Source organism: Manacus candei, unplaced genomic scaffold (genome assembly GCF_025592945.1).
Source record: "Manacus candei isolate 608988 ecotype Guabito, Panama unplaced genomic scaffold, ASM2559294v1 h1tg000092l, whole genome shotgun sequence".
Taxonomy (NCBI): Eukaryota; Metazoa; Chordata; class Aves; order Passeriformes; family Pipridae; genus Manacus; species Manacus candei.
The window spans coordinates 319,587-337,892 of record NW_026138140.1 but is presented as its reverse complement, the minus strand read 5'-3'; the positions used below and the strand labels follow the sequence as shown (position 1 = coordinate 337,892).

Sequence of the window (18,306 nt, the reverse complement as noted above, 5' to 3'; positions counted from 1 at the left end):
AATCCAAGGAAATCCAAAGTTTTCGGCTGTGCTGGAAATACATTATGGGAGACTGCTCAGGGGAGGCACTGTGCGTGTGTGTCCCGCTCCTGCCCATCTCTAAGCATCCTCTTCCGACCGCTACCAGCAGAGTGATGCAGGGCCGTCCGGGCAGCGGCCAGTCACACACCAGTTCAGGTCAAGCCTGCCACTAGGACCTCCGCCACCTGCCCGCCGTGGCACCCATCCCCTGCCTTCCCGAGGGCCGGCTCCAGGCGGGCCGGGACCGCGCTCCGCCTCCTCCGGCGGCACCGGCGCTGCGGCGCGGGCGGGGCGGGGGAGCGGTGCTTCCCGGCGCTCCGCCTGCCGCCGGGAGATTCCCGTGGGGAGCCGAGCCGCGCTGTGCTGTGCCGTGCCGTGGGCCATGAGTGCGTGAGAGCGATAGCGCAGCGTCTGGGAACGGGAGCGCCTGCGGCCGCTTCCAGGTACAGTCCGTGAGTCTGCGGTACCCGAACGTGAGTCTTGTCCGTCCATCCCTCCATCCGTCTGTCCTCTTGCCAGCCCCGGCAGGATGGTCTCTTTCTCCTGAGGTTTAATCTCCTTCCTGGCTACCCAGTTCTGTACACTCCGGGCTGCTCTTTTCTGGGGGATCAGCATATTGGGGAGGGGAGAGAGACTTTTACCCAGTGGAAAAAGCAGTCGGCGGTGCAGCGTTTGGGTCCTTCTCCCTGTCCTCTTCCCTGTAGTAAGGTGGGACAGGGTCCTAAAACTACGCGATGTGATCTTTCTGTGGCTATAATCCTCGGAGAAGCTTTCCCGGTTTTTCCTTAAGATCGTCAGTTCAATTGATGGCTGGTTTTCCTGGATGCGAAGGATGAAAAAGCACTAATTTACCAGATTGTGTTGTAGGGATGCGTTAAATGGGTGTGTGGGCAGGATGTGTGTGTGTGTGTGTGTGTATGGTGTCACCTAAGGATGTTAATGGGCTTGTCTTTTGCTGGGCATCTGCTGCGTGTGACTGTGGTAAAACTTCAGGTTCCTGTGCTGTGTGAGGTGGCAGCAGTTCAGGGGTAGAAGGAGAGTCGCGGATGTTAAATGACCCAAGACCAATGTGTTGCTTGTCAGCTACATCTCCTATGCTGTGCTTAGTGCGGACTGTAAACTAAGGCAGCCCTAACAACCAGTGCCTCCCTGTCTGCCTGTGCGTTAAGCTAAATATAGCACTGAGGGATGAGGAACTCTTTCAGCGGAGTTCCCCTGAATAGAGCGGAGGAGGGCTGACTCCTCTCAAAGGGCAAGAATGGCCTGAAAAAATCAAAAGAGCCAGGAACAAAGAAGCACTCTGTACCTCAGGCGGCTATCCGTCTAAGCGAGGAATGTTGAGGGGGTTGCTTTCAGTGAGATTACAGCCGTGGTGGGCTGAGATAACGTGCCATCTGTGGGAAGTTGGGACTTGGGCAGGCAGGACTGGATCTCCAGGTTGTCTCTGTATTTTGAAAGCTGACAATAGCTTTTTGAGGTATGGGTTCCCCACGCTTATCTTACAGCTTCCAAATGAGATGCCTTTGAGAGAAGCTGGTAATCAGCTGAAAATCAAAGCTGAATGTACTCAAGACAAATAGCTAACTGGTGAGATGTGCTGGAGAGAACTAATAGGTAAGACCCAGCACTGATTTTGGATAACGAAATGGGAATATCACTCCTTTAAACAGGCGGGACTGAAACAGGGCATTGTAGGTTTTGTTAAATCTTTGAAAAAGAGGAAAGGAAGTACTGGTTTAGCGAGGGTTTAGCTCACAGTGGTGCCACACATAGAGTAAACTGCTTTTTTTGTATGGTACAGTGAATCCCCGCTGGTTTACATTCTTCATGGTTTCTTTCTGCAGAGATTATTGGGGACAGCACACTGTGTTGATACCTGTGCTCCAGCTGTATGAGTTATCTAAACAGTCCTTAGGGAATGCAGAGTCACTGTACCTGTTCATGGTCTGCAGGGTAAGCTGTTGTCACACCGTGTCAGAAATGACAGGCACAATTCAACACTGGAGCATTATCGGTGAAGGAATAAGAACTGAAAAAGCTGAAACATGGAATTTTATTTTTGTAACTCAGTGTAGTTAAAAAGTGAGTTTTTCTTGGGGTGAAGACAGGAAGGAGCTATGTGTGGATCATATTGCCAGTTTGTGCTACATCACTGTAAGGGTCTGGTGTTATGACACGTACTAGAGCTGGGTGGAACAGGATGCCTGCATTTCAATGGAGGAGGCAGAATTTGTGATTGCACATACTTAAGCATTTTTTCCAAAATGTTAGTAGATATACAGGGGTATATGCAAGCACTGACAAGTGCCCTTTGCTTGGCATGAGGGACTGAGCCACGTTATTCGACAAACACTTTGCTAGAAAATGAGCTTGTAAACAAAAGTTCCAGAGAGCATTTTGCAGCTGCAGCAAGGACAATACAAAATATACAAACAGGAGGCAAAGACTAGCTGAAAGCTGTTGCTAATTTCTCCTCTATTCTAGCTGCTGTAAGAAGTACTATTAAAAAAACTAAATCACTACAGTGAGGAACATGAATGGATGGTATTTAGTATGACTGTATTTTTAACTGGAAAATGTGCAGGATCGTGTCAACAGTCCAGCTCACTCTTCCTAGGCGGTTCTAGAATAGCACTGCATGACTCAGATCCATGCATTCTGACTGTTTTGGTTTCAATTCGTTAAAATGCATCTTCTCCTCAGAGTAAAATGTTCCCCAGGTCACCTGCTCCTCCCATGGGGCCAGGTACTCTGCTTGTGTCTTGTCACATCTGGAAAATGGGGCAGAAATACCAGTAAACATGCCAGTAGAGAGATGAGCCTGGGAGCTGAGAGTCTGCATCAGCCAGCACAATGAAACATTCAGATTCATGAGGAATAAGACAGAGGATAAATATGCTTGAGTCAGACTGGGGAGTGGGGTGTTCTCTGAGATAATTGCTCTCATTGATACAAAGGCCAGGTGCTTTCTGCATGAGTGTAGTGTGCTGAACTGACAGTACTTGTCCATCAGGACTGCGAGTTGATCCTCCCTTAAACATCCTGCAGGGATTCAGACACTATTAGGCCATGTTTGTAAGGATCTTTTCACAACCCAAACTGGTGTACATTTGCTCAATAGCATACCTACTGCGTGTTGACTTAATAGGTGTAATTGTTTCGGGACAAGGAACCTTTGACCGTGGATTGCAGAGCCCAAGGGTCCACCCTCAGTCGAACATGGGAACTGCTGGGTGTTAAAGGTTGACACAAAGCAGCAGATGCAGTGTGTGACTGGAGATTTCTGCTATGGCCTGCCTAGACTAGGGAAAAAGCCCCTTTCAGTCATTTTGGCTATGAGTTTCTCTTTGATTTCCCGAGGAGTCAGTCAAGCTGATCGGAGACAACTGTTTTATGAGTCCTCTGTACCTCAGACCCAGCTCTGGTCTAGAAACCTGATGGATACTCACTGACTGATACTCAGCCTAGATATAAATGGCTGTGAGCCAAGTATAACTGATGCAGATACAGACTTGTATTTCCTTTCTTAGCTGTCAGAGTGGGACCATCCAGTTTTATCTTCAACCTAAACAGTGGAAAGTGTATTTTTTTGTTGTGGTGCGTTTTTAAATGAAGTAAGTCTATTGCAGAAAATGTAAATATACTGCTTTCAAACTGCTGTATGTTTAAATATCAGTAAAAATTCTGTACTGTTTATGTAAACATAAAGTCTCAGCAAATAGAATAACAAAAATTATGTGAGTTTTTTGCCCTTAAAACCAGCATTTTTGCTGCATCATCTAAGTAGAAAAGAGACATTTGGCAATGAGGTTGTAGGTAGAACCAATTAAATTAAATTAAGTACTGTTAGTTAACACTACTGCAACTTGCTGTTGTAAATTATAACTTGGCTGCCTGTTATGATTTCAAAAGGGAACGGTGCTTTCTTCTGAAACATACTGTAGGTTTCACCAAAAGGCCAAACATGGGTGTCTGCAAGGAGCAACAGTTTTGGGATTCAGAAGGTGTCTTGCTTTGATGGGGTTGAAGAAGGAACTGTATCAAGAAAGCTTCATGCTTAAGGCTATTACTGTGCTTCTGGCATTAATATAATGTGATACACCTTCTGTACCCCCTTTGAAAAAAGATCTTGGTGCTTAATGAAAGGAAACAACCCCACACTTATCCCTCTTTGTACTGTCAAACAGAGGAATGTGGTAATGAGAAACTGAGTGACTTGACTAAAGCCACGTGAGGAGCTTGTAGCAGAGTCAGAAGCAGATCCAAACTACAAGCTGCCAGGTGTAAGCACTGAAATAATGCTTTCTCTGCTGACTGTGAATGGATATGTGAGAAGTTCTCGATGAAGCTGGTTATCACTCTGAGATAGTTCAGATCCACACTTAGCTACTGACCATGCAGATAGAGAAAGGTGTATCTTTTGGCCTTGATCTCCTGAGATGGATTAGGATTACAGAGATTCACACATTCGTGTCACTGAAAATGGATCATATTCCCCAAGGTTAGTGAAAGTCCAATACCACAATGTGATACTCTTCTGATGATGGTGTTGAGAAAACTGCTCCCATTTCTGTTGACAACATCAAATTTCTGTTTCTTTGGTTTGAAGTATGCAGGAAGCACGAAACATGCTTCAGAAATGATGCAGAGTACAGAACTCTGTAGATACAGAGCTACAGAGCTCATGTCAGAGTTCTGATTCACCAGTGGGGATAGCATAGCATGGGTGTCATCACAGGTCTCATCTGTCCACCTCACCTCACGCCCCATTCCTGGACATCTAAGCCACCCTGGGTCAGCTGCTGAATCACTCGATTTACAGTGTGATGTTTTGAAGTAAATCTTCACTGATGTTCACTTGCCTTGTAACTCCTGACCTCAAAACTGCAGCAATTCATCAGCTGATGGATGAGCAGGATCTCAGTAGCGTGGGAGGCTGGGATGGTGTCCTCCTCGAGTCTGTAGAGCTCTGCACCTTGCTGCTGGATGGAAGCCCTGACAAGCCAGTCTGCACCTGAGTCTGGCTGAGTAGAGAGGTGGGATTTTAGTCTTTTATGACTGTAATGCTTAAGAACCCTCTGTTCCCAAAAGAGCAAATGGCAAAACTGTTCTCTACTGCATTGGGAGCAATGAGGGAAATGCTGTGTGCTTCTGAAATCCCCATGCTGCCTCAGTAAGTTAAAGAAGTGTAAGGCTTTAGTAGCATTCTTGTGGGTTTTTTGCATTTAATATACTTGTACTCTTATGTTAAAGCTCTCAATTTTGCCATCAGCAGTTGTGGCCAGTTCCTTAACACTTTGTGCTGGCCAGCCAGTAGATTTTCTGCCTTTCCTGATGGTATTTGATTTTGAACAAAATTTAACACACAGACTGAGGAGATCATACTCAGCTTGTGCATAAGTTTGATTTTAAACAAATTTTAAACATTTATGAATTTTCTAAAGGAAATAGATCTTGGGATGAGGAGAAGAAATTGTTTCTTAATACAATCTCACTATTGATTGTCTATCAAAACTTCCTTGCTTTCAGTCCAGCTGTTTGCTCAAAAGTTGAGTAGAAATGAGTAGCTCTATGTGTTATCTGTTGTTTAAGTTGGGTGATGCTTCATTGCATCCTTTGTCTGGCCTGAGACTTTCATGCATCTTTTTCCATTTCATTCGTTCTGTAAATCTCTCACGTTTTGCAGGAGTCACTATGGAACATGCAATGGACTCCACTTTTCTAGATTCTCTTCTGCCCTCTGACATATAATTACTGCTGTGCTACTCCATCATGTCACTTAAAATAGATACTTATCCTATATGGTTCGTGTTTTGAACTTCTCTTCTGAAACCAGGGGTAAAAAAAATATGGGATTATCAAAAAGATGTGCAAGGCTAAAAAAAAGCCCACACTTAGAGGAGAACAGGAGAATTTGAACTCAAATACTAAAAGCATGCCATCCAGATGAAGAAATTATCCATAAAATTAAAAATAACTTACAAATGAACTTAATAAAAAGATTAATCAGTCAGTGATGAAGCACACTTCATGTAGTGTCTTTTTAAATAATTGTGGCCTCCTCAGTTTTAACCTACAGATAGAAATCTCAGCTGTGTTGAGATTGTGGTAAGAGACAAGTGCATTGCAAAAGGCAGTATTTATATGTGTGGTCTTCGTTTCGTGCTCTGTGTTTCAAGGCTGCTGCTTTTGTGTGTCCAGCAACACAGACAAATTGCTTCATGTGTTTTGGCTGGGAGGAATATATGTCCTGTCCTCTCCCTGGACTGGGTAATTTTCCTGCATTTGGGATTTTTACCATGATGTAGTTTGCCTGCAAGTGCTTGTCTGGCACTGCAGCAGTGCTGTAGCACATCCACCCTCAACATCATTATGCTCACATCGCTCTTCCTGCCCCACGGAAGAAGAGCGTGGGGAAAGGGTAGAAGGGGTGTTGGTTCTTGGTGCTTCAGCAGGGGACATGGATTTACAGCACATCAGCAACAATGAGGAACTTGTTTACGTTTCCTTCCCTTTTTCGACCCTTGCAGAGTCTGAGAAATTCAAGACGTTCTCAAATCCCCACACACTTTTCCTAATGCTCCCAAGCACACACAGGAATATATTCATACCCATCACACTTTTGCAGTTCAGTATCCAAGGACTTTAATTTCAAGTCATTCGGGATTCACTTAATTATAGTGCCAAAGTTCTCATACGTGAGTGATCAGTCAGCAGTGCTGCATCTGACCTTCCCACGTCATCAGATGGATCTATTTATAGATCCAAGAAAGATGCACATTCAGGAGGAAAATATTTCTAATTGAAATTCAGTTCCTGGTTTATTCTTTGCCTACTGGGGTTTTTCTTATTTGTTTGCAGCTTATTGTTGCCATGGTAATATTTTTAAAACTTTAGAAAATTGTTCATTCTCTGCTGTTTTAGTGGAAATGAAAAAGTACTTTAAGGCTCAGTCAGGTTTCTTGTGTCTGCCTCAGGTCTTCCCTTGCCCTACCAGCAACTGTGCAAGACGTATTTCTACTGTTATGTCACTGTCCAGCAGTATCCCCTGTGGATAGTTTGCTCTGAGGTGGATTCCTTCTGAGTTGTCCTTAATCTTGCTCTTGATTTCAGACAGGAAAAAGCCAATATCACTCCTCTTTTCATCTCCTATGTGAGTATGAAATAATATTTTTTACTCTGCCTCTTACAAGATACAGTTAAGAAGTAGTATTTCTAGGAAGGAATTATAAATCAAAGTTGGTGCTGAAGTCACACTCAGAAGATTGTATGGGAAGTGCTTCATAAGGAATGGAAGCAGGAAGACTTGAGCTGGCACATGAAACACTGATCTGGGGAGTTTTTCAGGTTTCTTGCCTTCTCAATAGCTTGGGCTGTAGAATTTCACTTTACCTTTCATTGGGAAAAACAAAAGCTTTGTAAGCAAAGCACACACACACACAAAGCTGTATGGAATGGGACCAGTGGCCTCTGTGTCTGGTGTGCTTTTGTTTTGGGTAGCCTGGGTGGATGCCCAGAGCAGTGCAAAGGTATTCCAGCTGCTCCAGGCAGCGAGTCAGCTTTATCAAGGACCTGGCTCATATACCTCTGCACAAACACAGGTAGTATGGGGAACAAAGAAGAGGAATTAGAGACGTACACGTGCCTGTATGGATGTGATATCACTGGCATCACAGAGATGTGGTGGGATGGCTGCTATGGCTGGAGTATTGGAATGGAAGGTTATAGGCTTTTTAGGAAAGAGGATAGGGAGGCAAGGAGGGGGGGTAGTCCTCTATATCAGTGACGAGCCAGAGTACATGGAAATCTGCCTGGGAATGGATGAAGAGCCAACTGAAAGCTTTTTGGCCAAGATTAAAGGGAAGGCAGAGACAGGGGATGTTATAGTGGGTGTCTGCTACTGTCCACCCAATCAGGAGGAGGATGTGGATGAAGCCCTCTATAGGCCTCACAGTCACAAACCCTGGTCTTAATGGGGGTCTTCAACCTCCCCAGTATCTCTTGGAGGGACAACACAGCAGGGCACAAGCAATCCCAGAGGTTCCTGGAATGTGTTGATGACAACTTCCTTGTACAAGTGATAAAGGAGGCAACAAGGGGAGGTGCAATGCTGGATTTTGTGCTCACTGACAGGGAGGATCTGGTGGGGGATGTGGTGCTCCAAGGCAGCCTTCCCAGGGTCTGCAAAAAGGGAAATATAACCCCGATTTTTAAAAAGGGGAAAGTGGAAGACCCAGGGAACTGCACAGCCATCAGTCTCACCTCTGTGCCAGGCAGAATCATGGAGCACATTCTCCTGAGAACTATGCTAAGGCACACAGAAAACAAAGAGTTGATTGGTGACAACCAACATGGCTTTGCTAAGGGCACATCATGCCTGACAAATCTGGTGGCGTTCTATGACAGAGCTATGGCATTGGAGTGCAAGATCCTGTACCTGGGTCAGGGCAATCCCAGGCACACCTACAGGTTGAGTGGAGAAGTGATTGAGGGCATCCCTGCAGAGAAAGACTACTCTGCTCTGGTGAGACTTCACCTGGAATACTGTGTACAGTTCTGGTGTCCCCAGCATAAGAAGGGCATGGAACTGTTGGAGCAAGTCCAGAGGAGGCCATGAAGTTGATAAGAGGACTAAAGCACCTCCCCTACAAAGACAGGCTGAGAAAAGTGGGGCTGTTCAGCCTGAAGAAGAGAAGGTTGCGTGGAGACCTCTCAGCAACCTTTCAGCATCTGAAAGGGCCTACAAGGAAACTGGAGAGGGACTCTTCATCGGGAACTGTAGTGATAGGACAAGGGGGAATGGGTTCAAACTGAAAGAAGGGAAATTTAGGTTAGATATATGGGATAAATTCTTTATTGTGAGGATGGGGAGGCACTGGAACAGGTTTCCCAGAGAAGTTGTGGATGCCTCATCCTGGACAGCGTTCATGTCCACATTGGATGGGGCATTGAGCAAACTGGTCTAGTGGAAGGTCTCCCTGCCCGTGGCAGTGGGGTGGGAACTAGATGAACTTTAAGGTCCCTTCCAACCCAAACTATTCTATGATTCTGTGATCGCCTAAAATTCTCCACACTTTTCAGAAACACTTAAGAGAAAGCTGGATGTTGCTGGCAAGCACCTATTCCTTATTTCCTTTCTATGTATTAAAGCTGAGGTTTATTCTGACTTGCTCAGACTCTCCCAGGTTGGTGCAAGCTGATAGTATTAGTAGTCCTTTCCCCATCAGAATTTTTTTTTCCATACCTCAATTTTATGATGCCATCCATAAAAACAATGATGGATGATAATCATCTGCTGAATGTGGGTAGGGGTTTCTGACTGTATAGGGAAGCAGCTCTGAGGGGATTTAATTGCCTTGGGACTTATAAAAAATTCAGGCACCATTCTTCTGGTTGAGGATATAGTGTGGGAGATGACTGTACATAACAAAGGAGCTGAAAATGTTTGACAGTGGCTTTAAAAGCACCTTTTGTGTCTACTACTGAACTCATCAGTGGGTACATCTATAAAGGCTACAAGCTGTTCACATTGTTGGTTTTGTTTTATACATCTGATGTGCAGCCTGAGCTCTTTAATATAAATGAAGACAAACCAATGCAACCTTCCACGTTTATAGTAGAAAACAGATTTTTTTTTTTTTTCTGTTGCTAAACATGGAGGTTTAGACAAGCACTTGGCAGCCTGGAAGCTGCGTCTGATTCCTTTAGTTTTGCCAAACTGGAACTCGGCTCCTGCAGGAAATGGGAGGGTTTTGAGCACATCATCTTTGGCTCTGACTTTCGATTTACACCGTGTTTAGTGGGCAGGTTGAGACTTCTTTCTTGTCAAAGGCTGCTCAGAGTCAGAATTTGGACCTTAATGCCAAGGTCTCACGTTCTCCATAATGATACTAACTGCAGAAAAAATGTTGTATTCCTCTTTCCATTGCAGAGAATTACCGACTTTCCTCTGTCACAGGAGTACATCACTGGTAAAGCCAGGAAATTATTTCATTGTTTTTTTCCTTCAAGTCAGATCTTTGCACACAGAAAAAAAAAAAAAAGAAAGAAAAGAAAGGAGAAATAAATGGGTTTCCATGTGATTACTAGCTAAATGTTTCCAAAGCCCAGTTAAAAAGCTTCAGTTCTTATCTCTTGGGATGTTTTTCGCTAGAGTCATATTTCCTGACTTTTTGTCTAATTCCTGCTTGACACATGCTGTATTGCTGTTTTTCAACAATATTTTTAGGTCCGAAGATACTTCTGCTCCAAATGCCACGTTTTTGTGGACCATTCTCTGCTCTGTTACCAAATTTCAGTTCCACTCAAGTTAGTCTGAAGGCAGGGTTTGGGTGAAGCTTTAGCTAAAGAAGCTTCTAATTAGAACTAAGCATGCTGCTTTGTGTCTCTACCTCCATATAAAATACAGCAGAAGAGTCAAGGTCAAGGTAGTAGAGGAGTCATGCTGGAAAAGCACATGTGTTGTATGAATCATCCCGTTGGCTATGCTATATTTATCTCTGTCACACTTTGATATCATCCCTTTTCATCGTGTGGAAAACGTGTCCTGTCCTGTTCACTTAGAAGTGAAATCCAGTGTCTGAAAGCAGAGCACACACAACATCTCTTGGCTACTACAACTTGGTGCCTCACTGAAGCAGAACTGAGCCCTCTCTATCAAGCAGCTTGCAGAAATAGATAGCAAACAAATGAGCTAATATGTACCTTTTGGCAATTTTATTTTATTGTTATGAATCAGTACATCTGTTAATGACCTGATGATTTTTTCTTTCCTCCTGGTGAGACACTAGGAGGCTGTGTCTCCAATTTATTTTTGTCTGAAGAAGGATCCACGTGGTTCTGGGACTAATAAGTTATGCAGAGAGTTAGGGGCTGCAAACTTAAGAAAGGTCTCATTTCGTTTGGGAGTTAGTTATTAGAATTTAAGCACCACTTGATGACCTTCAAAAAAGTCTTATATTTTATTGGACAGTAATATATAGTGTGCATATGTAAAATATGTCAGAGAAAAGCCCTTTGGGGATTCACAGCTGCTTCAGTTCTTCTCGTACGAGAAGTTAGTGATATGGTGGAACTGGAGGTTTTTCCAATGGATTAAGACACTCCCTGTCTGGTTTGGGTGGTGAGGGTTGTATGAAATCACAACTAATTGCTGGCTAGGCTGGCTAAATGCCCTGCAGATTCTAGTCTCACCCTAAATTAGGCTGTTTTGGTTAATACGAGATCTGGATTGAAACTAGTGTCCTTGGGTTTTTTATAGTGACAATATTTGTTTCAAGATGTTTTGCAGATGCAAACCAGCCTTTCTCACTTTCCCTGTGGAGTATTACCTTGGAATCAGACTGCTACAAATGTTTGGTGGGTGGCAGTGTTAACACTGTTCACTACCACTTGCATTTTGACTGAATAAACTTCGCTACAGTAGCTGAAAAGAATCATGATTTTTGGTGCAAAACAGGACATCTTTCAGTGCTTGTGGGCTGAAAAGTAGTTTGTTCAAGTCTGTGGCCTTACATACACAGTATGAAAACCTAGGAAATGCTACAGAAGGTGCCTGTCAGCTCCTCAATAATTTTTGTTTCTTAAACTGTGTTAGCCTTGAAAAGAACCTGAAAGTTCAGGAGTCTTTATGCATCAGAATGCTTTATTGTTGCAGAGCATGACTGTGGTTGGGTTGCACCTCACCTGCACCTCACCTCTTTGGTCAGTCCTGAACTTCCTGCTCTCATGCTGTGGCACGTGTATTTACTTTATTCTTCTCTTCTCCCAGTTCATTGGTCTGAATGGAACTGAATCACTGGTTGAACAGCTGCACTGTGTCTAATGTCACTTTTCAGACATGTGGACTCCTTACTCTTTCCATTTTGATGCAGATATCTTTTGGCGCCTCGGAAGGTGGGACTAGCACAGGTCATGTAAGCCAGGAGGCTCTCTTCACTGTCTTTCTCTGTTTTTGCAACCATTTTTGGCTTTCTTTTACTGTTTACTTACTGAACCACTCAGTCTTATGCTAGTTTGAATGTCTCCATTGTCCAGACGTGCTGCCAGCAGCAGCAAGTCTGTGGCTCTCTGTGTGGTGCTTCAGGTCCTTGCTAAGGAATCTAGCTAATAACTTATTAGCTTCTCATCTCCAGTGGGTTCACTATGAAAAGTGCTTTATTGTGAATCGTGGAGCACACAGATGGCAGCGCACTATTTATCTCCAGGCTGTCACATCACTAGTTGTTCTCAAAATGGAGTGCCTTCACAGACTGGTGTCTGCTGAGGTCTGGGGCTTTAAAAGAGCCTTTTGCCGAATAGGATTTGATACAATGGGGAGAAAAGGAACAGCATCTGCACTTACAATGATGGCTCAGGGACATTAATGCTTTTCTCATGCACACGCACATGCTCTGTCAACACAGAGCACAGCAGCCTGTGGATATTGTCTTCTCAGTTTGACCTCCTTTGGACTGCAGTTGTGGGGAGGATGGGAGGCGATGTGCAATACTTTTTTGCAGTTTATCTGTCCGCTCCCTGAATGCCCATTAGCACCCACAGCCCAGGAACTGCTGTAGTAGAGTTAAAAACAGCACATATTTGGGGTTAAAACCGGGCATGAACTTAGCTCGCTGCAGAGGCTATAAAACCTATGTTCCTTCAACTGACGAGAACTGCTACTCCCAGAAGGCAGGGGAGAGGGAAGGAGAAGGAAGGAGTTTTTAACTCAACACTCAAGCAATCAGAGAGATTTTATCTTTTGGTCTTTTCACATACTGCATCACCAGAAGAGATCTTGGATGGTCATAAGTCCCATTGCTGCCCACCCACTACTCTGGATGACTGAACAGCCTGTAGCACTGACTGATCTTTTCCTTGGTAAGACATTTTTGTTCCACAGGCACTGAGATGCAGACTGATGAGTAACTGCTTTATTTTTCCTTAAACTGGAAAACATAGGGCTGGATTTTTCACATTTTCACAGAATTTGGGGAGAAGATTTAGCAGATCTCTGAGTCTGCTCTTGGCTTTTATATCATTGGTGAACGTGGACAACGTTGGTAAGCAACCTATACACAGGCATATTTTTCCAAATGTCTGTAGAGCCACTCACAGGGTAGGTGGAGCAGATGTGCTGAAGCGTCAGGCTTAGCCTGGGTCACACTTGTCACAGTGTAATTGGAAAAACCCAGCAGTGATTTACCAGGGTGGAGTTGGGAAATGGGAGTTTTTGATTGCAATTACAAGGCTGTCATGTTGCATAAGGAGGCTCTCCTCTCACATAACCTCTGTGGGGCTTCACTTCAGTCTTTCTCCCTCTGCACTGGCTGGGGGTGTGTCAGCCTGTGACATGCTTCCCCATCAGACGGGTGCTCTTAGGTAGTAGCTATTTCCGTGATTTGCCCAGAGTTGTTGGTGAACATTATGCCAAAAGCTTTATAGAAAGTCTGAGTTCCCACAACCTGTCAGGATTCTTGTGCACTCCTTCTAACTCTTAACCCTGGTGCCTTACCTGTCATTTAATGAATAAACAACAAGTTATAAAAGAAGCACCTGGCAATTGTGATGGGCCCTTTCCTGAGAAACGTGCACAGGCTTGAAAACAGTACAGTCTTTACTACTGTGTGCAAGCAACCCACGGTGTGACACTGCGTTTCCTTCCTCTCGCAGTACTATCTCTGGAGAGTGGAAAGCCTCTTACATTGTACCTTCTGTGAATTATCCTTTATCTCTCCTGTGTGTCTCCTCAGGGAAAGATGCCACAGACACCTCCCTTTGCAGCTATGTTTGACAGCAGCGGCTACAACAGGAACCTGTATCAGTCAAAAGAGGACAACTGTGGAGGGCTCTGTTATCATGACAACAACCTCCTGTCTGGCTCTCTGGAAGCTCTGATCCAGCACTTAGTACCCAATGTCGATTACTACCCTGATGTAAGTCTATACACCCAGCTAACTATATGGCTTGGCCTGATGCGTCTCCTAAAGGGGAACTGTCACACGTGCAGGAAAAGCAGAGTGTGTCACATCAAATTGCTAAGGAAGGGGTTCAAGTGACTGATCAGCAACAACAGCATAAACGTGTGCTTTATGTCAGTGCAGCATGCAATAACTCACCTCACCTAGCAAGTCTAATTCTTTATTACTCCTGTTATAAGGTGCACAACTCTGGTGAGCCACTTATAATTTTTATTATTATAATTTATTGTATTTATATGTCTATATAAAAATTATAATATTTAGTATTATAATAATTTATATAATATAAGTCTAGACTGGCTTACTGTTTAATGGATTTTATGTACCATTGACCCTTAAAAATCTGTCAGGTAAGGTGAGGAGGAGGCATGACCACCAGCATGACAGGATGAAAGTATTTATTCCAAAACCAAACAGTTCTTAATGCATATTTCCCATTGCTCATCTGAGATCCACATGTATCTTGAAATGGAGATGTTGAACTAGTACCACACTGTTTGGAATCAGCAGAGGCTGGATGTGAGAGCAGGATGTTTGTCATATGAGAATTTTTGGCCTGTCTAGACACATCCGTGCATTGAGATGTTTTATATAATTATTAGAAATGGAGACAAAAAACAATAATATCAAAAGGTGACAGGGGGGCAGTTAGTTATGTCTGAGGGATGATGAAACTGCACCTTTGCTTGTTGAAAGGCTCCTTCTGAAGACATAAGCCTGCTTATATTCAGCCTCTATCGTTTATTTATGTTTCCAAGACAGTGCCTTTTTTAACTTGGGTCAGAATAAACAGCAGTACAGGACTGTGCTTAAGCTAGTGCTTGTGCACTAATGCTTAATATAAACTTTAAACATGTAGCAATTTAGACACTGATTGGTCAAATATCATTTATTCCAAGTTCCTAGGTCCGGAACATTGTAGAATCTTTCTTGTGGGTGCCATAGATATTTAACTATGGCACCTGGAGATATTTAACTGACAATCTGGAGAGTGGAATGGATATTTTGAATATCTGTCTCACAATGAGTTAGATGTATGACATATGGAAACTGAAGAAAAATAAAAATAGTCTTTTCTTGTAACTTCAGGAAGAGTTACTAGTTTTAATTCTGTAAAATTAAGCTATGTGGTTCTATCCACTTTCACCAAGGAGAAAAGGAATGCCATGAGAAATGAGCAGTATTTGGGGATTCTTAAAGGAAGTACAAGCTCATGGTGTGCAGTTTACTGAGGTTAGACAGGCAAACACAGCATAGTAAAGATGGTGTGTATGTCAAAATTGAGTCAGTTGAACAATCTGGTCAACTGGCACCTTTTTTTGTTCTTTTTTGAAGAGTATTTACTTTCACTTGCAGTGTGGAAGCAGACAAGATTTCTCTGTTGATGTTCCAAGTAGCTTGGACTTGCAGCATGAATGTTATTCCATCATCAGGCTAGAAAGAGTTATGTAATCTGGTAATGGCTTTCACAAAGGTTTACTGTAGAGCAAGAGAAGATGAGTTGAAATTTTATTCTGAGTAATTTCACCTAATGAGCTTGCAATAAGGCTGTGTGCAATAGGAGAGCTAACCTACCTCTGCCCTGCCTTGTTTTGGTTAAATCTTGTGTAACTTGGCTCAAGCACAAGTTTATAACACTGATTCTGGAGCAGTGCTAAGTACTTACTTCTGTAGTAATTGCTTTTGGCACAACCACATGCAGAACTTTCTTCTGCAGGTGGTAAAGTACTGGGAAAAGATTTGTTAGGAACACATTTTGGGAAAGTATCAAAATGCTGGTAATTTATCCCTTTCTCTGTCTTCCTCTTGTTTGCAGAGGACGTACATCTTCACCTTCCTTCTCAGTTCACGTCTGTTCATGCATCCATATGAGCTCATGGCCAAAGTCTGCCACCTGTGCATTGAGCAGCAGAGACTAAGTGAGCCTGGCCTGGACAAGGTAAGATCTCAGGGGCTCCTGTCAGTGCCAGTCAAATGTCTCTGCCCTGCCCAAAGCAAAATGTTCTTACTCAAGAGAGTCCTTGGCAGGATTAAACAGATTGAAAATATGACACAAGCAACTAGAATTTGTCCCTTTGTTCACTGACATTCACGTGAAATTTCCACGCTCCTCAACCTGAACTCCATGAAGACTGTTGCTTCTGCTGCACTGTTTGTTTTACCAATACATGAGCTAGAAACAAAAGTGCTTCCAGTTTATGAAGTATCCTGTACTGGCCCTGCAGTGGTTGCTTTTCTGTCAGGGTTCTGAATGTCTCGACATATAAATCCAAAATGTTGGAAAGATGAGCTAAGCACATCGATGGGAATTACACTGACATGTCTTGCATGCTTAAGCTACGCTTCTTGCTACACTTTTTGCAGAGTGGCTTAGATTGCTGGCCCCTTTGCAGGGGAATGCATGGGGTTTTGTCTGTCACTTCCACCCCAGCAGAAAATTACACAAATGAAAAGAAGATACTTGAATAATTCATAGAATCGTAGAATCATTAAGTTTGGAAAAGACCTCCAAGATCAGCAATTCCAGCCTTTGACTGAACACCACCTTGTCTACTAAACCAGAGCACTAAGTGCTGCATCCAGTCATGTCTTGAACACGTCCAGGCATGGTGGAGTCGCCACTTCCCTCAGCAGGCCCTTCCAATGCTTAGCCAGCCTGTGAAGAAATTCTTCCTGATGTCCAACCTGAACCTCCCCTGGCACATCTTGAGGCCATTTGCTCTCATCCTGTCACTCATTGCCTGGGAGAAGAGGCCAGCCTCCACATTGCTACAACCTCCTCTCAGGTAGTTGTAGAGAATGATAAGGTCTCGCTTGAGCCTCCTTTTCTCCAAACTAAACAGCCCCAGCTCCCTCAGTTGCTCTTCATAGGACATATCCTCTAGACCCTTCACCAGCTCCATTGCCCTTCTCTGGACTTGCTCCAGCACCTCAATGTCTTTCTTGTAATGAGGTCCAAGAACTGGACACAGCACTCGAGGTGTGGCCTCACCAGTGCTGAGGAGAGGGGGACCATCACTGCCCTGGTCCTGCTGGCCAAACTGGTTTTGTTACAGGCCAGGATGCCCTTGGCCTTCTTGACCACCTGGGCACACGCTGGCTCGTGTTCAGCTGCTGTCGACCAGCACCCCCAGGTCCTTTTCCTGGGCTGCGAGTGCACTCAATCCCCTCATGCAGATTATCAATAAAGATACTAAACAGGACTGGGCACAGAACTGGGCCCTGGAGAACACCACTGGTGACCAGACACCAACTGGATGTGGCACATTCACCACCACTCTCTGAGCCCAACCATCCAGCTAGTTTTTAACCCAGCAAAAAGTGCATCTGTTTAAGCCATGGGCTGCCAGCTTTTCCAGGAGAATACTGTGGGACAGTATAAAAGGCTTACTGAAGTCCAGATCAGCTACATCCACAGCGTTCCCCTCATCCACCAAGCGAGTCACCTGGTCGTAAAAGAAAGTCAGGTTGGTCAGACAGGACTTGCTTTTCCTAAACCCATGCTGGCTGGGCCTGTTTCCCAGGTTGTCTTGTATATGTCATGTGATCACACTCAGGATAATCTGTTCCATAACCTTCCCCAGCTCCAAGGCCAAGCTGACAAACCTGTAGTTCCTCAGATCTTCCTTCTGACCCTTCTTGCAGATGGTATCACTCTGGCCAGCCTCCAGTCATCTTGGACCTCCCTGGTGAATCAGGACTGATAATAAATGATGGAGAGTGGCTTGGTGAGCTCTTCCACCAGCTCCCTCAGTACCCTTGGATGAATCCCATCCAGTCCCATAGACTTGTGAGTGTCTAAGTGGCACACAAGGTCACTCCTTCCTCCTGGATTGCAGGGGGTCTATTCTGCTCCCTATATCTCTCTACCAGCTCAGGAGGTGGCTGTGGCTGCCCTGGGGATAACCAGTATTTCTGTTGAAGACTGAGGCAAAGAAGGCATCAAGTACCTCAACCTTTTCCTCATCCTTGGTGACAGTGTTCCCTTCTGCATCCAATAAAGGATGTAGATTTTCCTTGGCCCTCCTTTTGTTGTTAATGTATTCATAAAAACACTTTTTATTATCTTTCACAGCAATGACCAGATTGAGTTCTAGCTGAGCTTTCACCTTTCTGATTTTTTTTCTACATGACTTGACGACATCCTTGTACTCTTCCTGAGTTACCTGCACTTTCTTCCAAACATCATACACCCTCTTTTTTTTTCCCTGAGTTCCAGCAAAAGCTCCCTGTTGAGCCAGGTTGGTCTTCTTCCTCGCCAGCTCATCTTTCAGCACATAGGGACTGCTCCTGTGCCTTTAAGATTTCCTTTTTAAAGTATGTCCCT

At 44.1% G+C, this 18,306-nt stretch overlaps 1 protein-coding gene across 3 annotated transcripts in view; it reads left to right on the top strand.

Moving 5' to 3' along the window:
- The first annotated feature begins 322 nt into the window (after window positions 1–322).
- Window positions 323–18,306, top strand: part of RASGEF1B (RasGEF domain family member 1B) — a 33,201-nt gene continuing 15,217 nt past the window's right edge. For 2 of the 3 annotated variants that reach the window (XM_051768072.1, XM_051768070.1), the window contains exons 1-3: window positions 323–464; window positions 13,752–13,934; window positions 15,796–15,918. In XM_051768072.1, coding sequence (XP_051624032.1) covers window positions 13,758–13,934; window positions 15,796–15,918 — 300 coding nt within the window. In that variant the 5' untranslated portion in view covers window positions 323–464; window positions 13,752–13,757. Of the gene's footprint in view, window positions 495–13,751; window positions 13,935–15,795; window positions 15,919–18,306 lie in introns of all 3 variants that reach the window. The other variant, XM_051768071.1, reaches the window with a different exon arrangement.